Here is an 18,413-nt window from a genome sequence, read left to right on the forward strand (position 1 = left end):
AGCAGGAGAGACACTTTTTTTTTTAAGTAAGGGGAAGGCTCTGTACCTAAATTTAGTATGGACTCTTTATATTTTAATATTAGATAGCTAGTGAATAGGGAGAGAATTGGAGTGGTGGGGGAAGCATGAATAGGGGAGAACAAGTTTGCAAAAGATTAAGATCCCATTCTTCTAGTAGAATTGTTACTTCTACTTAAGAAGTGGTGGGATTTATTGTTTGTTTTTGTCTTTTTTCTGCCCTATACAACTGAGCGAGAGGGTACACTTCTATCAATTATAGTGGCTTATAGTAGCCAGTGATTCTAGAGACAGATCATTGGTCTACCCTAGTAGAGGTGTGGCAGAATTCAAACAGCAAGTTGATTTTGAGCAACTCCACCATATAATTTTTTGTGAGATATGTACCTTAGACAAATATTCATCCTAACACTCACTTTCTTGTTGTTTCAGTTTGAGAATCTAGTAGAAAGTGATGAAGTAAGTATTTTCACAGCAGTATAAAATTCATATTTGTTCTCATTAGTCATCTCATAAGTTCTGACAATTACTTTTTAAATTTTTATTATATTCTTTTATTTTAGAATTTTTACTTCTTAGTTGTTATTTTTACTTTTTAGTCCCTTATCGTTTCCTTCTTTTACTAATTTATATTAGCAAATTATTCAGAATTTTCTATTATTTAACATATGTAATACTATATATACTACATGTATATTTTAGTTTCATACATCAGTTATATATTATATGTGTGTGTATATGTATGCATATATATAAAACAGGTTTTTGAAGTATTCTGTAGAACTTGAGAAACTTTAAAAAAAGATATTTCTAACATCTTGCCATCTTACCTAAGGTAAAATTCCTCAACAATCCAGAGTAGACCCATTGTTTGACCATAGTTTTTATAGATTTCTGAGGGTAGAATTTATACATGTCTGTTCTGCAATCACTTTCTGACTTTAGCCATTATATTTTTTATAAGTTATTCTTTTTGTTGATTTTTGTATTTCACCTCATCTAAAAATCAATTTTAAGTTGCATCCCAAGTACAGAAATGTTAAAATGGAAAAAAAAAAACACTACATTTTAGAATTAGTGAAATATGGTATATATTTCTTATGCACTGGTATAGTTAGAAGAGTTTTAGTCTGTGTGTTAATTTCCAACTTTGCTAAACTAATTATATGAGTTTGTGTAAATTATTTAACCTGCCTTAGGCCTACTTTCCACATCTCTAAAGTGAATTTGACTAGAAGAGCATTGCAAGTTTTTTTTTTCTTCATCATTTTTGTTTTCTAAGGAAAGAGAAAAATGTATTAAACCAAATTTAAATTATTCTTTAGCCCAGCATTTCCCAGAGTGTGTATAGAATACTAGTCTCAGAGTGTAAATTGGCATATTAAAGGTTCTGGGAAGAACTATTAGAGAAATTGTTAAAGAACTGTTAAAGAAAATTATTTAAACTTGTCTAATTTAGCATTTCCCAAATTAATTTGGGTATAAATCCATTTTTAAAATAGTAATACATATTTATTATTATCTGGTAGAATATATTTGAGGACCTGTCTTAGCCTTTTGTTTCCCAGTAAAATTTCTCCGAAATATTTTAGTGTTCATAAAATCTCGTTTCTTTCCCTTTTCAGAAGTAACATTAATTTTGTGTATTTTTTTAAACAAACACTTAACATGATATTTTTAAAGTTTCTGACAAGTACTAAATGTAAGATTTCTGTTAACCTTCAATATAGTTCATCCCCCCATCATACAGCTCTTTAAAAGAATGTGTGATTCCAAGTGTTTTCCTAAGGTGCGTTTTGTTTGGTTTGAGTTTGTTTATTTGTTTGTTTTGCTAACCAGTCTTTTCCTCTCTCATGTCATAGTTAGTGTTTGGTTTAGTTGAATGTTACATCCTGCTTTGTAGTGCTTTTTCCTAAGTTAATTTGGACCATTTGAAATTTTATTTCTGCTGTTACTTAGTCATATATTTTAATTGTGAGATGTGACTAGCACAAATGTGTAAGAAATGCATAAATCCAAATTAGTCTTGAAAGTAGTTACAGTTTTCTTTGGAGGAAAAAACTATAGGTAATTTCAGAATCCCAGGAAAGAGATCAAAAGCAGTCTTGTTATCTGTGGTAGTTACATTCTATGAAGTTGCCGTGAATACTGAATTAGTGGATACTGGAACATTACTCCTAGGGGAAATACAGAATTAGCTTCCTACAGGCTTCTGATCACAACATTTTCATCAACTGATCAATATGTAACCTTGTTTTATGTTTCTGTTTGACACCTTATTTTAGTGTATATTATTGATTCATTAACTTTGAACTCACTACCAACAGCACTAATAATTCATGCCTGAATGAAGCTTATCTAACACATGTATGTGTAGGCACATGTAGGCATGTCACACCTTCTTATGATTAGGAACAGTAGACAGCACTTCAGCACTACACATGGGGATCATTTTAAACAGCAAAATCAGGAACAAAAATGCAAAAAGTGACACTGCATAGGCTGCAAATAGGGCACAGTAAGAGTGCTGAAACAGGAAGGCAGAGCATCACCTTCTACTTCAACTGGGAATGTGTATGTCAGGCAACCAGATTTTTTGCTGCTCTGTGTATGCCCGTGAATGACCATAAGAGTGAGGGGAGCATTGGTTTTGATGTTGCAAATAAATTTTAACTCATTGGTGAATTTTCAAATCTGGAATCTGCAAATAATGAAGATCAATTGTAAATGATGAGAACATAGAGAATATGTTGTCTAGTACCATCTTGAACCCAGAAGGTCATTTGGTGTAGAGTAAATATTTGTTATAAAAAATTAGGAAATGTCCAACAATTGGTTGTTATATAATTAAGATAGATAGTAAACTAAATTTTGCCTTTGAGAAATAGTAAAATGTTAAAGCTTTTTGTTTAAAACACTATTAATAATGAAATTTATTACCAAGGTAAAATAAGCAGAAAATATTTTGATTAAATAAAAATTTTATTGGCTTGCCTTAAATAGAATTCAGCTAGTGAAATTTGTATAATTGTTTAATTAATTCTTGCACAGGGGGAAAGCCCAGGAAGCAATCATAGGTAAGGCTTTTTTTTTTTTTTTTTTTTTTTTAATAAAACAAATGACTTCTGTGTGAACTATAAGAAGCTCTCTAAAAATCCAGGTTCTGTCATTTGCTTGCTTTGAGGCATTGAACAGTTTACATTTCAGGACCTTGGTTTTCTCTTTCTATAAGATTGAGGCAAATAATAACATATCTCAAAAGGTTGTTTTGAACATTAAAGAATTTAATCTACATAAGTGCCTAAGTGCTTTCCTACTGAACCTAAGTTGTTATGCATATTTTAGTTTTAAAAAACTATTTAGTATATTAATATTGATAAGTACATTTCTTTGAATTTGTAAAACTTTATCCCCCTTTTGCTTCCTTATGACATTCTAAAACTTGTTTTACTAATCATGTTTTTTACTTTATATAAGTAATACCTCAAAAAACAAACAAAAAGCCCTAGGCAGAAGTTAGGGCTAAAGAAACAAAAGTAGGAGGAGACGATTACCTTATACATGGCTGGTTATAACCATGATAATTATCAAGACCTGAAGTTGGGGAAGGGGGAGGAAGTGGGGTGACTGGAGCATGGAGAGAGAGCAGTTGGTCTGAAGACTGAATAGGCAGACACTAGAAGAGGATTCAGAAGATAGCCAAGAAGCAGGAGAGCATAGAAAGCCAAGGGAGGAGGTAGAGACAGACTGACAGATGGAATGGAGGGAATGGTCAGCACTGCCACATGAAACTGAAGAAATATTATAAGGACTTAAACTGTCTCATATTTGGCAACATAGAGGCCGTTAATTACCTTTGTTAGAGTTAGTAGAGCAATGAAAGCAGATGCAGACTGTCGTGAGTTGATGAGAGAATGGGAAGTAAGGACATAGAAGGGAAGAGAAACACAGTTGTTAGGAGCAAGGAGCTAGACTACTTGGGTTCAGATTCTAGCTTTGCCACATACTATATGGCTTACTTGGATATAATCTGTCTTCATCTCATTTCCCTCATATGTATGATCTCTGTATCTACCTTACAGGGTTGTTTTGAGAATTAAAATTAGTCATTATATGTAAAGCGCATAGAAAAGAACCTGACACATAGTAAGTGCTAGATGTGCTATCAATAAACTTTTAATTTCAGACATTTTCTAGTGATAGATATAGGTCAAATGAAAGTTTTTCCTTCTTCCTTTCTTTCCTTCCTTTCTTCCAGTCTTCACAAGGAAGAGAGGTGAAAACAGACAAAAAGAGTAGACTGAAGAAAAGAGGTACTAACTGATGGAGCAATGTCCCACAGAATTCTCTGGAGTGAAGGTGGTGTGGGGTAGCATCAGTGATGAATGAATCAAGTATAAGTGTGACAGGTGACCTTGAACAAATTAAGGAATACCACCTCTTTAGAGGAAGGAGGGAAGAGTAGGGAGGATAGACTTAGGTAAGAGGAGGACTGGCAAGAAGTTGAGGGATTTGATGGTTGGAGACATGCTCGTCATGTCTCAGAGTGGGGTGAAATTGACTTCTAAGAGAAAAGAGTTTGAATGAAGAACTTAAGGAGTGTGTTTGTGAAGATTCTGAAGTAGTTAGGATAGGATGTGAGAGGGAGTTGGCCATGTATAAGTAAAGGGTTATTGCTAGGGGCAGAGGGCCAAACAGATGTTGGATTTTCTCTCACAACTCTCAGCAGAAAGAGCTAATCATGGAAATGATCCAAGGTCAGAGAATGAGTAATCTGGGTGAATTAAGGCATAATGACAGGTGTGCAGGAAGGCGAGTATGTGGGTAAGAAAGTACTTCAGATTTGCCACAGAGTCCACACTGGTTGTAAGTGAAGTAAAGCCAGGAGATGATCAGGATCGATAAACTGAGAGAAAAGGGAGGATTAAGGGCCTGGGGTGGTTAGAGGGATTGAGCAGGATAAATAGGGCAGGGGGTATGAGAGTTAAGAGTTCCAAAATGATATGAGGGCTGAGATCAGAGTATAGTATACTGAAGTTTATATTTTATGATGAACATTTTGGGATATAGTCAGATGGCTGAAGAGCCAAAGTAAAGGGAGTCCACATTTCTTTAAAGTTGATTTTAGGCTAAAAAACGGTACTCTGATAGTATATCATCTTATATACCAAATTATAACAAGTATTAGAATGTATGATTTTTTACTCTAACAATTGAAATCATAGCATCAAATTGCTTTAATACATTTTTGACAGTAAAATTTCATAATTTCACTGATTTTATGAGTATTTTATTTAACTTGGACTCATCAGCACTTTTTTTTTCCTTTTCTTTCTTTTTCTGCCTTATTTTTCTCTTTAGGCCTCTTACTGAGGAAGAAATTGTTGACCTAAGAGAGAAGCATTATGATTCTATTGTTGAAAAACAGAAAGATCTTGATATGAAAATCCAAAAAGAGGTAAATAGTCTTATGTTGCTTAAGTATATATTATCATAAAGTCTCTGTTTATATGGGAAAGGTGTCATTAAATAATATATTGCATGTGAACGGTCATTGGACCTAAATTTAGATATATAGAGGTGAAAATGAGTTAAAAGTTAAAAAATTATTCCAGCCTATAATAATTTGGTTTAGTTCGGTTCAATTTATCAGAAATCATATGCTGCCAGTAAGTGAAGAGAATACATTCTTCTGAAAATAATTTCTGAATTCACAAGTAGGGACTCTGGCAAGATACATGCACCTTTGTGTTTAAAACTAACTTTAAAAATTACTCTGTTTCACAATAAGTGGTTTATTTAAAAAAAATTTTTTTTTGTCTTGGATTTATTTATTCTTAGTAAGTGAACCAAGTACTTCTAACAATCATAAATGTTATATTTACTTTAATATATTTACAGAGGTGGCCTGTAATTATAGTTTTGCATTCACTAAACTAAATGGAATTAGTCATATTCCATTATACATTTTAAAATAGTCTGTTTAGTACCAATTAGTGATTTCAACAGCATTAACTTAAGCTACACAATAGATGCTAATATTAGGCTAAAGAAAAATATTGTGTTGAAATTTGATTTTTAAATTTGATTTGACTTGCAGTAGATTATCATTAAAGCAGTTCGTATGCTATTATGAATGGCAGGAACTTAAATTTGGAAGTAATTTTTTAATAACTTGATGGTAATAAAATACAGGACATGTGTATCAATGCACCATGAACTTTGTGAAAGCTTACTTCGCTTTGGTAGACAGTGATATGATTGACCTTAGTTTTAAAGACCTTGGACTAAGGAGGGCCCAAACCATGAAACTAATCAGGGTGATCGGCATTGGAACGATTGTTGAGAATGAAGATCACTGCATATTCTAAGGAAAGAAACAGTTTTGTATTTATGCAAACTAGATGCTCTACTTTATAATTAAACTTCTAAAGAATTCTGTAACATGTTTGATATCATTTGAATTATTTTGTAAAAAGAGAAATTGAGAAATCACAGAAATTTAATTCTATTATGCTTTGTAGAGGTCAGTTATTTTTTTTAATAATTTATTTTTTATTTTATAAATAGAAACATTTTATTTTTAGAGCAGTTAGACAGGTTCTGATTTTTGTTAATCCTTATCGTTTTGTTCATGTACAGTTAGCCTTACAAGAAGAGAAGTTAAGACTAGAAGAAGAAGCTTTATACGCTGCACAGCGTGAAGCAGCCAGGGCAGCAAAGCAGCGAAAGCTCTTGGAGGTGAGGGGAAAAGACCCCAACATATATTAGGGCTGCTTTTCTCCTGATTTTCTTTGACAAACCTTAGTTGGGACTTTTTCCCCCTAGAATCAAGGACTTCTTGTTTAACAACAAATGTATTTATTCCTATACTCTTAGGAATTTTAAAGGCAAATTAGTTGGTCTTTAACAGCTAGAAATAACATCAAATTATATGCTTGTTACTGAGTGCTGTTTAGCTTTAAATTACCAGAAGCTAATTCTTGTTTATCCCAAAAATGAACTTTATACTTTTCCAAAATTCAGCATTCTTTTGGAAAAATAAATATACTCTTAGATGAAGCATTGCAAAACTAACCTTTAAGTATCATTTCTGCAGCATTTTTTAGTTTATTTTGTGAGGGTTTTTTTTTTTTAACAATTTCTTGAACTGCTAGACTTTCTTATACTTCCTAAAATTGGGTAAGCTGAGCGATTTTGCCCCATAGGAATACTCTGTATTTCTCATCTTTATACTTGTGTCTTTGGGAGATTGGGAGTTTGGGTCTTGGGAAATCTTTGATGTATTATCAGAAAAAACAACAGATTTATCATATCTTACCATGCTGTATTCAAACATGGCATTGTTATAATGCCAGACAGCTATTAATAATAGACATTTATGGAGCCCTGGCTAAGTGTCAGTAACAGTTCTGATTAGTTTACATGTTTTACCTTGTTTAATTGTCACAACAATCCTAGGAGGAAGGTAGTGTTTTTAATCCCCATTTTATAAGTGATGAAACCAAGGGACAGAGAGGTTAAGTAACTTAAGATCCTACAGCTAATAAATGGCAGAGCCAGAATTCAAGCACTGCTTAGCCACTTTTCTATTTAGTATCTTCCTCCATCTTTTGCCTGTGTGAACTCTACTGCAGTGTTAACTGAAGTGTAGTACAAGGATTATGTCACACAATTATTGTAACATAGATGAACTAAAAAATCATGTTTCTGTGTGATTTCTATGGAACCCGTGTTCTTCATCTCTCTCTCTGTTTTTTTTTTTTTTTTTGGTGTTTCAACAGATTAATTAGATTATGTGAGGGAGTATCTTTTTTATTTTTATTTTTTAGTAACTTCTAAGTAATGGGAAAGTTTAAAAATTAACTCACCTTCTACTAAGAAAGGAAAGTATTTTTCTGGTTATAATTTAGACATCTCTTTTTGCTATAATAAATTCTCTGCTGCTCACCTTTTAAAGACTAAAATGATTCCATATGCAAAATCTGAGTTCCTGAGTTTTTTCTTCCTTGAATAAATATTGATATGGGAACACATAGCAGTCTGTACACATATGCTGACACAAAGATACACAGATACATGCAAATTCATTTGATTTTAACAGTAGCCCTATGAATTTGGTAGGACAGTAATAGCCATCTGTAATTTACAGGTGAAGAAAGAGAAAATAAAGGACATGCCAGGGACATACAGTAATAACTGTCAGAGCCATAACTCTGACAGGTTTTCTAAATCCTCTGTTTTTACTATTTCTGAGTCAAGCTAGCCAGGTCTTTTAGATTTTTCATTTAATTGCTACTTATTTCACCCAGAATAGAACTTCATATACTGTTTTAACTATTACTTTCTTACTCCTCATCTTTCCAGTTATTAGAAGTTCTTAGGTGTAATAAGGAAGTCAGATACACCAATATATATTTTTAAAGTTATTTTTTAATAACAGTATGAATATTCTGACCACTTAAGGATTATACACTGAAAAATTGAGAGAAATTCTACCCATGAATAAGAGGATATAGAAGTGAACAGTGATTAATTTAAGGAAAGAAAAACTTCAATGGAATAACTTTTAAAGTTTTTTTTTTTCCCTGAAACTAGAAAATAACGCTTTTTGGCATTGCATGAATAGTGTTAAAAAACATAATTTTACAACAGAGTGATTTTGTGTTGCATTATGTTTCCAAAGCAGGAAAGACTGAGAGTTTTGCAGCAATACCATCCTTCAGACAATGGAGAATATCAAAGGTAAATAGTGAAATATACTTCTTCCCTTTGTGGTAGAAAATATTATTTCCAAAGAGAACACAGTACACCTCTGGATGCTTATATACATATTCATGTGTATATGTTGCATAAAAAATGATTGCTTCTTGAAGACACTTGTAAGAATACTGAGAACATTTGCTTCCTTTATGTTGGAAAATGATCATCATTTATTTTACATTGACTTTATTGCATTCTTAAGAGTGGTCACGGGGCTTCCCTGGTGGCGCAGTGCTTGAGAGTCCGCCTGCCGATGCAGGAGACGCGGGTTCGTGCCCCGTTTCGGGAAGATCCCACATGCCGCGGAGCGGCTGGGCCCGTGAGCCGTGGCCGCTGAGCCTGCGCGTCCGGAGCCTGTGCTCCGCAAATGGGAGAGGCCACAACAGTGAGAGGCCCGCATAATGCAAGGAAAAAAAAAAAAAAAGAGTCGTCACATCTTTCATACAGAATATGATGCAATAGCACACTGAATGCCTTTGGATAAATTGTTTATGCCTTGGTTGTTTGTGTTTTCCTTAGCTCCTCTCTTTTCTTATAATAAAGTTTATGTGTGATCTTTTTTTTTGGCTGTGCCATGGGGCATGCAGGACCTTAGTTCCCCGATCAGGGATCAAACCTGTGCCCCCTGCACTGGGAGCAAGGAGTCTTAATCACTGAACCGCCAGGGAAGTCCCTATGTGATCATTTTTTTAGAAGATACATTTCAATGTCACATTTCCAGGAGTATTTCCTACTCACTCAAAGAAAATTGTTCATGCTTCATTATTGTAAATTACAAGTTAGATTTATGGCTAAGCTTTGGATTTTGACTTCAAGACTAACCAAAATCTTATTATTTTTCAGTTTATTGCTAGCATTAGGAAAAGTAAGACCTGTTTTGACTAGGTTATTCTAATTGTACAGCAATTATGAATTTGTGTGGGATAGACCTTTTCAAACCAAAATGCCATCATTTAACTTAAGCATGAAGCCAAAATTTAAAAATTTGTATCTACTATGAATATATAAAAAAAATTATTTCACTTTTATTACAGTTCAGAACCAGAAGATGACTTTGAATCTTGTTTGAGAAATATAAAGTCACAGTATGAAGTTTTTCGAAGTAGTAGTAAGTCTTTTAAAATATCTGCGTTCATTTTAAGGTTACTTTATGCCATGTTAAACAGATAATTGAAGATCCTGGCTCTGTTTTTCTAGAAGAACTTTCTGCCCTTCAATTTGTGTTGCCCAAATAAGTCAATTAACTAGTCCTTAATTATACAATTTTATCTTTCCTTTTTAAAAAGGAGTTGGAGAAACAGGAACAGACTCACAGATACAGAGAACAGACTTATGGTTGCCGGTGGAGGGGGGAAGGGGAAGGGATTGATTGGGAGTTTGGGGTTAGCAGATGCAAACTATTATATATAGAATGGATAAACAACAAGGGCCTACTGTATAGCACAGGGAACTATATTCAATGTCTCATAAAAAACCATAATGGAAAAGAATATGAAAAAGAATATGTATTAACTAAATCACTTTGCTGTACAGCAGAAATTAACACAACATTATAAATCAACTATACTTCAATAATATAAATTTTAAAAATAAATAAATAAAAGGAGTTGGAGCAAAGAAAAACCTCAGGCTATTTCTGTAGATATGTATAGGGAATCAGGAGTTCCTTTTTCCATTTCCACTCTGTTCTAACCTCTCCTCCTCACAGAAAAGGGAAGTAGGTACACAAAAGTGTATTTATTTTACTTACTACAAATTAATTTATAAGATTAAACTTTTCTCCAAGTTTCAAAAGTCAAAACTCCTGTGCTCCCCAGATATGGAAGAATAGTAGTAGTTCCTTTTGAAAATATAGGCTGCTTTTCATTTATCATTTTTATTTTTTCATTTTTTTTTGCCCCTTTTGTAATTGACTATTAAAAATACTGCCTAGAGTTCATCATATTTGAAAAATTTATAATTCATTTAAATTTGCATGTGTACCGTGCTATATGGCAAAAAAAAAATAAAACGAAAGCAGGAAAAGCCCTTTATACTATTTCTAACAGAAACTTAGCAATGTAATGATTTCAATAATTGTTTTTTATGATGTTATGATTTGAAGAGAGGTAATTATTACAGAATAAATGGTTGTAGTAAAAGAGTATAGCTCACCACATCTAATTGTATTTGGTGTATATTCTAGGACTCTCATCAGATGCCACAGTTTTGACACCAAATACAGAAAGCAGTTGTGATTTAATGACCAAAACTAAATCAACTAGTGGAAATGATGACAGCACATCTTTAGATCTAGAATGGGAAGATGAAGAAGGTATTTTATATTTACAATTTTACCTGAATATTTTTATTTAATATGTGTTAATTTATAGAAATCTACTTTGTGTTTTACTTTATTTAAACTGAAATGAATGCAAGACCTTGAAAAATCAGTGTAAAAATTCCTTAGACTCTTATATTTTATCATTTGTTGTAAATTGTTTAGAAAGTTTCTGAATTCTTTTTTTTTTTATTGTTTTTATTTTTGGCTGCATTGGTCTTTGTCGCTACGCATGGGTTTTTCTCTAGTTGCGGCAAGTGGGGGCTACTCTTTGTTGCGGTGCACGGGCTTCTCATTGCAATGGCTTCTCTTGTTGCGGAGCGCGGGCTCTAGGTGCGCAGGCTTCAGTAGCTGTGGCACACGGGCTCTAGAGCGCAGGCTCAGTAGTTGTGGTTCACAGGCTTAGTTGCTCAGCAGCATGTGGGATCTTCCCAGACCAGAGATCAAACCCGTGTCCCCTGTATTGACAGGCAGATTCTCAACCACTGTGCCACCAGGGAAGTCTGAAAGTTGCTTAGTTCTTAGTGTTTCTTGAAATTTAGAAAATAAATGTTGTTTCTCATTTTAAGGTTTTTGTAATCCAGCCCACTTTACTCTGTAGGAGTTACTGCCCGCTTGTGAGCAACCTAAAGCCAAAATTTAATTAACTTTTGGTTCATAATAAATAAGCAATTTGTTAGTTCTGTTGGTAGTACAAAAGCCATAACACAGACATGAGTTTGAATTTTACCTGGTATATCTTCCCAGCTATAGTACTTTAGATGGGTTTCTTAATCTCTCTAAACTGCAGTTAGTTCATCATACAAAGGGAATTATAAACCTACTTTGAAGAATGATAATTCACTATTATATACTGATGGTCTAAAAAAGCTTGGCACATAATAGACAGTCAATAAATATTTGAACAAATTAAATCATGAATGTTAGGAGGAGTAAACAAAATTTATATAAAACACCCAGTACATAGCAGGTACTCAAAATTATAGCTAAATGTGGACTTTCTTTTATTATTTTTTTTAAAATATTCAGCTATTTCACTGAATAAGGCCCAAGTCTTTATTTTCATTTTAAGAAATAGGTAATCCCAAAAGGAAGAATCAGTTACAGAATATGGAACTTTAACTTCAATTTTTTTAATATTCGATATCAAATATTTCATAGAATTTTGAGATGGAATAGACCTTAGATATCCTCTAGTTGAGCCATTTGTTTTATCAATAAAGAAACCGAATAACCAAATAACTTTAGCAAAGATTGCATTAATTTACTTAAGTCTTCTCAGCTAAACACTGTTTCCCCAACCCTATACTTTTGTTATTGTGTATTTATATCCCAATCTAGATTTTAAATTTATTTTTATTTTAGCATCTTGTTCAATTTGATCTAAAGCCTTTCAGGTGTTTTAATTCCTGATTTGTCATCCTTGCTGTATGCTAATCAAATTTTTAGATAACATGACTTTCAAGTTTGTTATTCAAATTTTTATAACAGAATTATTAAACTAGACTAGGTAGAGGACAGAACCCTCTAGAAACCTGATGATGTCTAATCCAGCTTCCTTTAGACATATTATTCAATTAAATACAAATCCACAAACTTATATTAGTCTCCAGCTCATATTTTTATTGTGTCTATAAGGATGATTTAGTTTGCTAGGTTGAGTGTGCGATTTGGGGGGAGTAACAGACAATAGTGATAGATTTATGTATTTTTTTTTAATGTATTTATTTGGCTGCACCAGGTCTTAGTTGCAGTATACGGGATCTTTAGTTGCAACATGTGATATCTAGTTCCCTGACCAGGGATCGAACCCCAGCCCCCTGCATTGAGAGCGTGGAGTCTTAACCACTGGACCACCAGGGAAGTCCCTAGATTTAAATGTTCTTTTATTATTGTAGGATCTGATTCTTTAAGCTCAGAAAACAAAATTATTGGGTGTGTCTAGAGATATTCTCTTATAATCTCTTTTCCTAGATTTTAATTCTATTAGCAGTGTTGATTCTGCACTCGCAAATTCAAATTTCTTTTCTGTCCTCCCTCTCTTCCTTCTGCCAAAATGATGTTTTTTTCTTCGAAGATTTTTGACGTTCACTTTACTGATCAGTTTCTTTCTGTTCAGAATTAGATCTAGAACAGTTTCCCCTAGAAATGTCTCTACTTTGTTATACTAGAGTCAGACTAGCAAAAGAGCAGACTCTGAAGCCAAACTGCATGGAATCTGTTTCTTGCCCCACTACTTCTATTGCTATGTGACCTTGGGCAAATCACTTTCTTCTTTCTGCCCTAGTTTCCTCAACTGCAGAATGGGGGATAATGATAGTACTGTAGGAAACTTCATAGAGTTGTTGAGGATCAAATCAGTTAATATATGTCAGGTGCAAACAATGTTAACTGGAACCTAGTAAGTGCTGGAAATGTGTATATTGTTATCATTATCATTAGAGTTATTATTATCTCTGAGAAATGAAATTGTCATCTAGGTAGGAAAGAAGTTTTGCAGACACACTAATTTGGCCATATAAGACTAATAGCAATTGAAATCCTCCATGCATTCTGCTTTACTTATGGCTCTTCAGAAATTTCATCTTACTAGATTACCAGTGTTGCATCAAAACTGTCCTTTGTTGAGTATTAATGTTCACTGTAGGATTATACCCTAATATTTCCCTTAAGAAAGGCTTCCGTATGACTGGCTTTTTAAGTTAATTCACAAATCAAGTCTGATAGTTTGTCTTTTAATATAGTTCTTTAAATCTTTACTGAGATTTCTAATAACCCTGCCCATATAATAGGAATGAATCGAATGCTTCCAATGAGAGAACGTTCCAAAACAGAGGAAGACATTCTCCAGGCAGCACTTAAGTATAGCAGCAAGAAGACTGGAAGTAATCCTACATCTGCCTCGGATGATTCCAACGGGCTGGAGTGGGAGAATGATTTTGTTAGTGCCGAAATGGATGATAATGGCAATTCTGAGTATTCTGGATTTGTAAATCCTGTATTAGAACTGTCTGATTCTGGCCTAAAGCAATATGATGTGGATCAACAAAAACGGTAGGGAAAAATTGTGTGATCTGGTTTATCAGTTATGACCAAATGTTTAAAACCAACTAGAATGTATAAATGGTTGTGCTGAGCCTTTTTGTAAGAGGGGAAGTAAGAAACATGTTATAAATGCTTATTAGAAAGGAATAGGAATGATAGGTTATATCTGAATTGCTTCAGAATTAAGTGCAATTTCATCATCTGCCTTCTGCTTTTCAAAAACAATTTAATGGTTCTGTCATGTTACTAATTAAATTTCTTTAACTCTTTTCTTCATAGAAACTCTGTTTACTGTTTGTAGATTTTCAGCTTTTAAAATAGTTTTATTAATTTCACCTTGAATGCTTTCTTAACTCTGTTTCAGTAGCTAACTTCGAGAGTATTAAGGCATTTTGTGTTCATTCTCAGCAGATGTGAAGGGAGCATGAGGAGGGACTACCAGATTCAGATTCAGAATAGTGTTCCCTTTTCCAGCATTACTGATTCCTATGACTTACTTAAATTTTATTATGTGATAGTAAGCACAATTAATTTGAGTAGATGACCTGAAAGAAAGGCCGAAGTATCAGTTTCTTTCTACACTTGTTGCATATCCTACTATAATAATGTTGACTCAATCTGAACAAGGTATGTGATATGTTAAGATAATCTTTCAGAGTTTGGACACTTAAAGTGAGTAATCAAAAGATATTTAAGAAAATATATATACTTAGGTGGGTTTTTTTGTGTTTTGTTTTTTTGTTTTTGTTTTTTTTGCGGTACACGGGCCTCTCACTGTTGTGGCCTCTCGCGTTGCGTAGCACAGGCTCCGGTCGCCCAGGCTCAGCGGCCATGGCTCACGGGCCCAGCCGCTCCGCAGCATGTGGGATCTTCCCGGACCGGGGCACGAACCTGTGTCCCCTGCATCGGCAGGTGGACTCTCAACCACTGCGCCACCAAGGAAGCCCTATACTTAGGTTTTTCACTTCCTTTTCTGTGCCACTATAAATGAATGTTGACTTTAATTGATACAGTAAATTTCTTTCATTTTTTAAAATTCTGTATTTCCAATGAATGGTCTTGAAAGATTTTACACAGAACATATTCTCTGTGCATGATTTATTAAGAAGGGAAAACCTGAAAAAGGTAATACGGGTATTTCAAAGTAAATAAAATCCTTTCTGGCATGAAAGAATCCATTGATTTTATTAAGTTTTCCTTTGCCTTGTAATACAACATGCTTTAATGGGATGGAACTAAGTAAATCAATATATATAACTGAATTTTACGATATACAGCTAACTTTTCTTTTCTCTAAAGTTTACGTATCAATTTAAAAGGCCAAGGATATAAGACACTCCCTGATTGCTTGTCTTGATTTTGCTGAGGATTGAATATGACTTTAGTAAGCAAATTGTTTTTCAATTTTTCCATAGTGTTTTTTTTTTCTTGCAACAATGACAGTGCATGTTCTCGAAAATATAGGAAGGTCCAGATATAAATAGTAATTTAAAGTTCTTGCTATACTTTAAAAATATCATGTGGCCCTTTCAATATTTGAACTGCTGGGCAATGACATCTATAGTTTTGTCACCTTTTTTTATCTCATAGAAATAAATATGACACTTTAAATATGTAAATATATTAGGTAATGCTGTTATTTATGTCTCAACATAATTTAAGTTGTAGCTATGTCATTGGAAATATTTTAAAGATAATCTATATTCACGTTGCCTGTGTTATGCTTTTTAAAGTTTGTATACATCAGATGTATATTTTTGGTTTGGCATAAGCTACTACTGTAATTTTTCTTGGCATTTTGTTCATAAAGAATTTTTTGAAGGAATGGTAACTTCTCAAAGATTGTGAATAAACACATTTTTACATTTAAATAATTTGATTATTGTAATAAATTATTTGATTATTACTAGTTTTACTCCATAAACATGCAACAGTTTTGACTCCTGGCTTGTAATTATTTTATTAAATCTGCTATGAAGACAAAAAGGAATGAATTGGTAAAGCAGGATGGAACTAAACTTGAAAATGTGTTTGAACTGCTAAGAAAAGGATACCAATTTTCTTGCTTTGTATGTTTATAAAAAACACTAGAAATAACATTTATTCAGCAAATATTGGAGAATCTACTGTATCTGGTAGGGTGTTAGGGAGAGTGAATTTTATTTGATGTAGAATAGGAAGCCACTGACTTTTTGTAAGCCAGAGTGTACAGTGATCAGATTTGCATTTTCGAAAAATTCCTCTAGCTGCTGTGTAGAGAATATGCTGTAGGAGGGCACAAGTGGATATATGTATAGTATTCCCAGTGGAACATGGTGTGGCTTGGATTGATAATTGCTATAGGAATGCAGAACAGATTACCTTTAGAGGCAGACCAACAAGAGTTTTTTTCAGTTTTATTGAGATATAATTGACACAGAGCACTGTATAAATTTAAGGTATATAGCATAATGATTTGACTTACATACATTGTGAAATGATTATCACAATAAATTTAGTAAACATTCTATCATCTCATAGATACAAAATTAAAGAAGCAGGAAAAAATTTTTTTCTTGTGATGAGAACTCTTTGGATTTACTCTCTTAACTTTCATATATAACATACAGCAGTATTAATTATATTTATCATGTTGTACATTACATCCCTAGCACTTATTTATCTTATAACTGAAAGTTTGTACCTTTTAACTGCCTTCCTCCAAATTCCCTCTCCCCCTACCCTCCACCTCTGGTAACTACACATCTGATCTCTTTTTCTATTTGTTTGTTTGTTTGTCTGTTTTTGAAGTACAGTTGACCTACAACACTATGTTAGTTCATGTTACACAACATAGTGATTTGGTATTTCTATACATTTCAAAATGATCACCACGATAAATCTAGTTACCATCTGTCACCATACAAAGATATTATATATAGTTATTGACTATATTCCCCACACTGTACATTTCATACCCATTACTCATTTATTTTGCAACTGGAAGTTTTTACCACTTAATCTCTCTCACCTATTTCTTTCCTCCCCTTACCCGCCTCCCCTTTAGGAACCACTTGTTCTCTGTCTTTAACTCTGTTTCTTTTTTGTTATGTTTGATCATTTGTTTTTTAGATTCCACATGTAAGTGAAATCATATGGTATTTGTCTTTCTCTAACTTATTTCATTTAGCATTATACCCTGTAGGTCCACCCGTGTTGTCGCAAATGGCAAGATTTCATTTTTTTTATGGCTGAGTAATAGTCACACACACACACACACACACACACACACACACACACACACACACCCATGTTTTCTTTATCCACTTATCTATTGATGGGCACTTTGGGTGCTTTCATTATCTCTGCTATTGTAAGTAATGCTGCAATGAGCATTGGGGTGTATCTATCTTTTCTAATTAGTGTTTTTGTTTTCTTCAGATAAATATCCAGGAGTGGAACTGCTGAATCATATGGTAGTTCTATTTCTAATTTTTTTTTTTTTTTTTTTTTTTTGTGGTACGTGGTCCTCTCACTGTTGTGGTCTCTCCTGTTGCAGAGCACAGGCTCCTGACGCGCAGGCTCAGCGGCCATGGCTCACGGGTCCAGCTGCTCCGTGGCATGTGGGATCTTCCCAGACCGGGGCACGAACTCGCGTCCCCTGCATCGGCAGGCGGACTCTCAACCACTGCGCCACCAGGGAAGCCCTATTTCTAATTTTTTGAGGAATCTCCATACTGTTTTCCATAGTGGCTGCACCAATTTACATTTCTCCCAACAGTGCACAAGGGTTCTGTTTTCTATACATCTTTGCCAACACTTGTTATTTGCTGTCTTTTCAATAATAGCCATCCTGACAGATGTGAGGTGATACCTCATTGTGGTTTTGATTTGCATTTCCCTAATGATTAATGTTGAGCATCATTTTATGGCCTGTTAGCCATCTGTATGTCTTCTTGGAAAAAACGTCTTCAGATTCTCTGCCCATTAACTGTAGGGTAATGCATTCAGCATGGTGCCCTGGCAACCTTGCTCACTTTGCATATCTGCATAGCCAACACTCAACCATAGCCTGACCCAAGTCTTGACAGAAACCCCTACAATCCTTCCTGGAACATGGCAAGACAGGCGGTCTTAAAGGAGCCACCACAAGGCCATTTATCATCTGCCTCCCTGGTTTGCAGAAGACTGCCGTGAGGCAGTTTCTCATCCCAATCCCTGGTTCCAGCAAGGCAAGGGATGTTCGCCTCACCCGCATTCAGGTACAGATGTAGGCTAACAAGACTGC

General features: G+C 34.1%; 1 protein-coding gene across 1 annotated transcript in view; it reads left to right on the forward strand.

Moving 5' to 3' along the window:
* The window catches only part of AP1AR (adaptor related protein complex 1 associated regulatory protein), a 34,165-nt gene extending 20,006 nt beyond the window's left edge, over nt 1-14,159 (forward strand). Inside the window, exons 3-10 of the mRNA XM_007454794.1 lie at nt 451-477; nt 3,070-3,095; nt 5,380-5,476; nt 6,661-6,759; nt 8,705-8,763; nt 9,816-9,889; nt 10,967-11,095; nt 13,894-14,159. Coding sequence (XP_007454856.1) covers nt 451-477; nt 3,070-3,095; nt 5,380-5,476; nt 6,661-6,759; nt 8,705-8,763; nt 9,816-9,889; nt 10,967-11,095; nt 13,894-14,159 — 777 coding nt within the window. The remainder of the gene's footprint in view (nt 1-450; nt 478-3,069; nt 3,096-5,379; nt 5,477-6,660; nt 6,760-8,704; nt 8,764-9,815; nt 9,890-10,966; nt 11,096-13,893) is intronic.
* Nucleotides 14,160-18,413: the final 4,254 nt, after the last annotated feature.

This window comes from Lipotes vexillifer, unplaced genomic scaffold (genome assembly GCF_000442215.2).
Source record: "Lipotes vexillifer unplaced genomic scaffold, Lipotes_vexillifer_v1.1 scaffold1219, whole genome shotgun sequence".
Lineage (NCBI taxonomy): Eukaryota > Metazoa > Chordata > Mammalia > Artiodactyla > Lipotidae > Lipotes > Lipotes vexillifer.